The sequence below is a fragment of the Pithys albifrons genome, chromosome 3, assembly GCF_047495875.1.
Source record: "Pithys albifrons albifrons isolate INPA30051 chromosome 3, PitAlb_v1, whole genome shotgun sequence".
In the NCBI taxonomy this organism is placed as follows: domain Eukaryota; kingdom Metazoa; phylum Chordata; class Aves; order Passeriformes; family Thamnophilidae; genus Pithys; species Pithys albifrons.
In genome coordinates this window covers 65,014,730-65,022,685 of record NC_092460.1, presented here as the reverse complement: position 1 = coordinate 65,022,685, position 7,956 = coordinate 65,014,730, and the positions used below count along the sequence as shown (strand labels likewise).

Below are 7,956 nucleotides of genomic sequence, written 5' to 3'. Positions count from 1 at the left end.
CAAAAAGGATAATATAAAATGCATTTCCCATTACTGAAGTGGTATTATTGTTGGGAATAGTCATTATGGGACAAACGTATGTGTACCTGAGGCAAGGGGACAAAAAACACCAAGGGGTTGAGTTATTCTATATCCACAATAGGCAACTCAGCCACATTGCCTTTTGATCAAAATTACAAACAGATTTTTTTTTAAGTCAGCTTGTACTGAAAATCTCTCTGTGAAAGCACCTGTGACACCCCAAGGTAATACCAAAACAAAACACATCAGTAATATTTTTCTTCAAACTGTTAAACTTTATTATAAATTAAAATTTCTTTACAAAAAAAATTGCACATAATTGACCACTCTTAGGTTCTGATGCACTGGCATTTGCAATAGTTTCTTTAATCTTCAAGTTTAATAGTCTCTGCCATGAGTCCAATGCAGAAAAGGGCAGTAAGCAACCCTCTTAGAGCCTTCAAGTGCAAGAAGCATACTTGTGGCCACGGCAGTTACACTTTCCTTAAGAGCGGCTGCTTTTGTTTTAAATCCTGTAATGAAAAAGTCTCAAAAAAGGTTTAAAAAAGGAAAAACCCAAAATGGACTACTTGCTTTTTACTGTAAACACAGCCCAGTAAATTAATCCGAAACACAGATCTCTCAGGCATCAGCGAGAGTGTCAAGTGAATCAGGAACAGCAAAACAAAGAAAACAGTAAATAAAAAGAAAACATAAAAAAATAAAGTCTGTCATTTTGATTAACTATACTTACGTAGATGATGTTACGAGAATCTGGCAGGGCCCAGAAGCAAGGCCAGACAGGGAGTTCATGTTTCCAGAGGAAGGTCATGTTAATTGTTTCCAGGTTCAAGGAAATCAGACTGGAGACTTGATATGCTCAGCAATACTCATCTGCCTTACACAGATTTTAGGGCATGGATCAGCCTGAAGAACCATTCAACTGATTTTGGCATTTTATAGGACTTATGGCTGATCATACTGAGTGTTCAGTGATTCTTGTTTTCTGTTCTGTAAGTGTTTAAATTTAAAAGCTCATCTAGGCTGACTCCAACCTCTTGGCACTTGGAAACTAGTTTTCTCAGGTTATCAGTTTTACCTCCTCCTGACGCTTCAAACAAGAGTTGCTGAAAGAGAGGGGGAAGCACACATAAGATTTAGCCAAAGCCTGAGCATCACCACATCTATGGATATGGGATATGCAGAAAATTTACATGAAACCTCAAACTGAATCATAAGGAGAAAACATTACATCTTTCCACAGTGTTGCACATAGAGGTAACTTCTGAAGGGCTCTCTGATATAAATGATGGACCTGTAAAATAAAGGCAAGTATTAAAAGTCAGCACAATTTCGTGTACTCAAAATGAATGATTTGAAGCACAAAAATCTCTTTGCAATAATTTTTAAAAGTTTTGAAGTCAAGAATTAAATTGCCACTAGAAGCAAAGGCAAGTTTATGTCTGACCTTAATTCTGACCCTTGTATGAACATGATTAGTTACATAAGGACATTCTGTTTTTCTTCACGAGATTCTTGCCTCATTCATTGCACAGGATGGAACACATTCAGGGAATGAAGCAGCTTACTGAGTATTTCTCTTTCACCACTCAATAGGTAGTCTCAAGGTCTTGTTTACTGCGTATCATCCTGTAATGAAAATAACTGTTTCATGGGCTTTTTCCTTTCAGCCTCTGTGTGTATTTTAACAACCAGTCTGAGTTTTTGCAACTCTCAAAACAAAAAAAAATGGTTTTACCATTTTATGGGTCAAAATAGAGGACCGAAATAATTAATGTTAGTACTTACTCGTCTCCAACTACTGGTATTTAAAGTGCCACTAAATCAGAGTCATTAGGGGAGGCGTTGGCATTTAAAATACTTGTACCCATTTTTATATTTTTTCAACAAACCTTTACATGACCTCTGAAGAGAATAAATGACAGTTTCTCCAGGAACAGGAAATCCAGAATCTGAATCACAATAGAATTTTAAACCCATATTCTACTTGTTTACTAGAAAATCCAGTTATCTGGAACAATCACTGACTTATGTAAACAACTTTAAGTGCTCACTACATCCCAAACTCAGACCCCCACAAAAACCCAACTGCCCTGTGTGTGTCTACTTCAGTGATTTTACCACAGACCATACAGCTAGTGAGGTGGTTGCAGAAGAAAACCACAAGATTTCTTCTGGGTGTAATCCAGCTAGAGTGTTCCACATATGCCTTCATTTTAATTGGTTCATATTGCTTAAGGGCCCTCTTTTTTGATGCATTTGAAATATATTTTTTTCCTAACCAAACAAATCAGGGACCTTGTCAGTCACCAGCCTTACTATAGGCAGTACCTTGAGATGTAGTCCATCTAATACAATGACTGAAGCAGAGATCTGTGACTAATTACAGATTACACCAAACCATCAACACAGAGACAGAATTAAGGTTGAATAGGCAACCATGCCTTTGGTATCTCCTGACTTTGAATTATTTGATCTTACAAACCAAATAACTCTGCTTAGGGGATGTTCTTTTTAAACACTCTAGGAGACCACAAAAAGGAAAGAAAAGATTTAAAACATGCAAGTTTAACAATAGCCATGCTACCCATTATGGATAAGTTAAGCTTTAACATTGATTCAAAAGACTCCTGACAAAAAAAACAAAAAACAAAAACAAGAATCCTAAGAAGTCACTAAAAGAATGACACAAAACAAGACAGAGCAGAGAAGTAGCCCTGGAACACAAGCAAACCGGAGAGTCACAAATCCAGGCCTCATGATAAACCCCCTGCCCCCAAATACACAGCATCTTCCACAGACAGAAGAGTATTTTGAAGGTGACAGCAACAATATCAGGAAGATAATTTTGTTTGAACTGTGATTCAGTTCCTGTGCAAAAAACTGATTGTATATAGCGATTTTTCCCTTCCCTAAGTATCAGTAAGTAAACTAGTTATTTTTGGAGAAAAATAACTTTTGTGTATTCAAACTCTCTATATACATTGGCTTGGCAGACCCACACTTTCAACTACCTCACAGAATCAAAGAATTGTTTGGGTTGGAAGGGACCTTACAAATCATCTAATTACAAATCCCCTGGCACGGGCAAAGACACCTTCCATTAGACCAGGTTGCTTAAAGTCCCATCGAGTCTAGCCTTGAACACTTCAAGGGATGGGGTATCTGCAACTTCCTTGGGCACACTATTTGTGTCTCACCACCCTCACAGTAGTTTTTCCTAATATCCAACCTAAATCTCCAGTCAGTTTGAAGCCATTCCCTCTTCTCCTAATACTACATGCCCGTAAGAAGTTCCTCTCCAGCTTTCTTATCTACTTGTAAAGATAGTTATTAGTATGTTCCAGCAAAACAAGTCTTTCTTCCCTCTACTGTATTTAAAGTTTTAGCAATCCCCTTCAAGTTAAAAACAAAACAAATGGGAGAAGAAAACAGCCCTCACACTGAGGGGAAAGCTAAACAGATACATTACGCACAAGTACTCCTTATACAATCCATTCTGTCAAAGACAGTTCTCATACTTGAGCTAAATGTTTTGGTGTTTAGACACTGAAGTATTTCAACTACTTAGAAATCTTGGATTTAAAAGATGACCATTGCTTTGGATAAAGCCAAGATATGAAGTTTTACAGAATTTCGTATTTACTCATTTTAGTACATTGTGTTGACTTACTTCTCTTTGTCCCATTAGAAAGCATTCGGCAGCAATGGCTCTGAGGAAAAGAAATATATACAAACATTTATTCTTAAATTATTTTAAATGCCATTAGTGGCAGAATACTGACTGTGGAATGGAACTACTAATTCCTTGAGAAGAAACTGACTAAATTCCACAATGAGGTTAATCTATAGTGAAAAGATAAAAATAGCCATTTTTTAAAAACAACCTTACATGAGCAAGACATTTCAGTTGTTCCCCATTATGAACAAACACTGAAGAAAAACATCAGTTCATCATCACTGGGTAATGGAGAATACTGCTATTGTAATATATAAAGGGGAGGGGTAGAGAGGGGGAGACAGAAGTCAATAGGTGAACTTAAAAAGGCAACTTGTAAATACATCATTCGTATTTATCTGTATAATATCCACTTACATAAGTTTCTCCAAGAGGGAAATTCCGTTTCTCATTTTAAAGAAGTGACAGTACCTCTGTCTGCTGTAACAGTTACTCTCTAAATAATAAGCTAATGAAAGAGAGGCTTCCATTACAAGCCTAATTGGAAGGACATTTTAGATTTACCTTTGTGATGTAAACCTTATAAACAAAAGCAATATCTATGAAAACAGATGTATGACTGTTGCATTACATTTTCCAGATGGCCAGGCATGTTGGGATATTATATGTAAACATCTTGGCTTGTAGTTTCAGAATTTGAACATTGCTCTCCTCCCAGTATCGCAGAAGCAGTCTGTAAAAGGTATTCATGAGAAAGGAACACTGCTCTAATCACTTGGACCAGAAAAGCTATCCAAAGATACAAATCCATTACGCAACACATAGCTAATCTGAGCCAAGAATTTCAAGTAGGAAAAAACCCAAGCCACCATATACAATATTGACTGATCACACTCTCAGAACAAAACAAAACAGTTAAGATACTTTCAAAAGTGTGAAATCAGACAGAAAATATGCTCTTGGCACGTTAAAAGGTTCTAAGTGGATTACGCACCCACTTTTAGCATGCACAAGGTAACTGCACGTTCAAAAGGAGGCAAAGTAGTTTCATAGTCTTGTGGCTAGTAACTTGGTTTAAAATGAAGTCATTCAACTTGGCGTGCCAAAGGCAGGTATGTCACACTCTGTCCACGCCCACAACCACACACACTCATTTCAAGTCTTGCTTTGAGTTCTTTGGAGTTATTGTTGATGATGAACAGTGTTTCAGGACTTTTCAAAATTACTCAATGAAATACTCATGCGTTCACTGCACAGTAAAACATGGGACTCTAATCCTGGAAGAGCACATTCTGAAATACTGTTCAAGGAAGAATCAGTGCAATGCCTACATTAACTCATTAACTGGTTATGATTCCCATAAGATTACTTTTTTAAATTTTGGTTTATCTTTGCTAAATAAATAGCAAGTTAAATGCTTAACATAGCACTGTTGTAGATTGGTACATCCATTTTTATTTGTTCTGTGCCAGAGCTATACTTGTAATAGATCATCAAGTAGCAACACAATTTTACTATATATCTGACATTTCTCTACACACTTGAAATTTTGACCACTTTTATTCATCATGTACAATGCAGAGTTAATTCCTGTATAATTATAACCTGTCTGTTGACAGAACAGAACCTTGTCAAATAAAAGAGTGAGACAAAGTCAAAAGGCACAATATGCCTCAAGCAACATGCAATAACAGAGGAAGAGTTTTACTTCTGTAGCAGAAACCAAATCATGCACGTCTTGTACAAAAAACAGTAGTTAACAGTCTGTTGATGCTGATTACAAGTATTTTTACATACCTCAGTGCGAGTCCAGGATTAGTAGGCATGGTAGAACAAAACCGTTCCAAGGTTTTGGAATGCTGAGATTTTGGAATGCAGCTCAAATAAAAAAGAATTACCTGGAGAATTTGAATTATAAACATTAATCCACTTTATAGCTTTTACTTTGCTAAGAACAGTGAAATGACAAACCATGAACACTATGACTAAAGTGAGTTGCCACCTTCAAACCTTATCCCTCAAGGGTAAGGAAATCAATTTGTATCATAAAGAGTTAGTGTCAAATTGCTAGCATCACACATTTTAGTCCTTCTAGTCTGCATTCAGTGAGCAAAGAGAAATGCACTGTATGTCAGCAAAACAGGATCCAGGATTTCTATAAGCTTTATTCTGTCTATATAATTGCTCAACTTGTTTTTATTCCGAACTTTATCCCCTCTCTTTCTCAAACCACTGTAACTTCTGTGATTGAAAACTGAAAGCTTAAATACTGTTTCCATCTGCCAGTGTTACAGCTCTGTAGACCCCTCTTGCTCAACCATATCTTCCCTCCTTTACACAAACCATTTTACATTAACAGCTGTACTCACTGTATTAAAATATGCCATAAAGTTTTTCTTTGCCTTACACACGCTTTATTCAAAAAGTCGCTGCTAGATACAGTTCTGCTCAAAACACGACTACCCTCAGACACTTGTTTCTTTCCCCAGTAATTCCTAGCTCTCAGTGTTCATATAGTACTGGTGCTGTATCCGAACAAGTAAATTACAGGTACCTGCTAACACGTACTCAGCCTCTTTGTTTAATTAAAACTGTTCACAGACACATTTTTACCTTATTATGAAACTCATAATTGGTCCAATAATCAGCAGTACTAAATGGAATTGGGTATCTTGTGGGGACTGTCACCAGACATCTGTTCACTAGATCAGTAAAAAGCTTGAATTCTTGAACTTTGTTGTTGGATCCAACAACTTTGCTATTGATAAAAACAAGGTAACTGGAAGAAAAAGGAAAAGAAAAAAGATGTTCTGGTAGCCTTCACTTAATAGCTGGGATTAATTTACTTTCTTCTCTTACAAACTTACTCCAACCAAATGCTCTGAACAGTTTCCTGCTGCATCACTGCCCCCAGAGCTGCTTCATAAGCATCCAGTGCTTCACCAACACTTGCATGAATAGACTGGCACAAACTGTTTATATAGAAAGATAAAAGTGTTGTATGTCACAAACAATACATGTTATTACACAATAATACATAATGAACAATGTCCCATCCTCAAATGCTAAAAAAAGTGTTTTGAGTTTAGCAGTATCATGGACTAATTTATGGGTCAATTTATTAAAATGGGTAAGTCTCAAAAGCAGATAACAACGAATAATAAAGCAACTATGCAGTTTAACACGCAACCCTTAAAAGTAAATTAATATTATGACTTATCTTCTATTCCTGTAAACTACCCTTTTATTAATCCTTCTAATATGAATGCTCTAACTGCCATAGGATGGAGCCAAGTCTTGAGTTTCAGTTTGCACCCTAGAACAATATATTTCAACTTGAGAAGTAGTATCAGACTTAGTGTTCTGAAACAATTATTACTAGGACCTGCAGTAAAAACATACTGATCTTGCCAGATGAAAAAAAAAAACACCTGACAATTAAAAATCAAAAAACCCCACACACCATAATTTTGTTCAACAGCTTGTGAAAGAAACATACAACTAGACGAACATACAGGATCTCACCAAAGACAGAAGTAGATACATTCTTTGAACAAGAGGCAGGGAACAATCCATATTTCGAGGTGTAAAATAACAGTGGAAAAAATGTACAACTTTCAGTAAGTCATAAGGGGAAAAGAACCCCCCAAAAAACCAACCTCATGAAAGAAACTACCGAAATACAAAGATAGGGCTTATGTCACTACCTTGCTACAGAACCCTCCTGCCTAGCATTACATAGAGTGCCTGATTCTACTCCTGCCTTCCCCAAGAATTACAAACTAAATCACCAATTTGTTACTATTTCTAAAAAGTGTGTATACATTTGAGTGCACACATACACGCTATGATCTTTCCAAGTAAAGCATTGTTACATGAGCATTGAGGCTTCGCTGATTTTAACCTATTTTCAGTTGGTAAAAGTGAACTTTTACGCTTTTTGTTCTCTGTATCTGAAGAAAGGAAAGACAGATATGCAGGCCCAGGTACCTGCACACTTACGGTAGCAAAACTCAGAGAAGCACTCAATTATTAGCTCTGAAAGTAGTTTAGTCACTTCAGACCACTAATCTCTCCTCTTAGAAGCAGGAGCTAAAATACAGGAACATCTGAGCTTAAGTCAAGGTCCCTTACAACAAAGTAGTAACTTCAAGACTCTTAGTAACTGCTTCTACTGTGTAAGTGCCAAACCCAAAATTTAGCTTGTGAAGAGGTACTTTCTTAAAAAAAAAAAAAAGGCAAAAAAAAGCAGAAGA

At 36.6% G+C, this 7,956-nt stretch overlaps 1 protein-coding gene across 2 annotated transcripts in view; it reads right to left on the bottom strand.

Moving 5' to 3' along the window:
- Positions 1-281: 281 nt before the first annotated feature.
- Positions 282-7,956, bottom strand: part of ZFC3H1 (zinc finger C3H1-type containing) — a 40,593-nt gene continuing 32,918 nt past the window's right edge. For both annotated transcript variants that reach the window (XM_071552213.1, XM_071552214.1), the window contains exons 29-35: positions 6,568-6,672; positions 6,314-6,479; positions 5,498-5,598; positions 4,332-4,433; positions 3,695-3,734; positions 1,253-1,315; positions 282-1,127 (exon numbers count right to left, since the gene is read on the bottom strand). In XM_071552213.1, the coding sequence (XP_071408314.1) occupies positions 990-1,127; positions 1,253-1,315; positions 3,695-3,734; positions 4,332-4,433; positions 5,498-5,598; positions 6,314-6,479; positions 6,568-6,672 (715 nt within the window). In that variant the 3' untranslated portion in view covers positions 282-989. The remainder of the gene's footprint in view (positions 1,128-1,252; positions 1,316-3,694; positions 3,735-4,331; positions 4,434-5,497; positions 5,599-6,313; positions 6,480-6,567; positions 6,673-7,956) is intronic.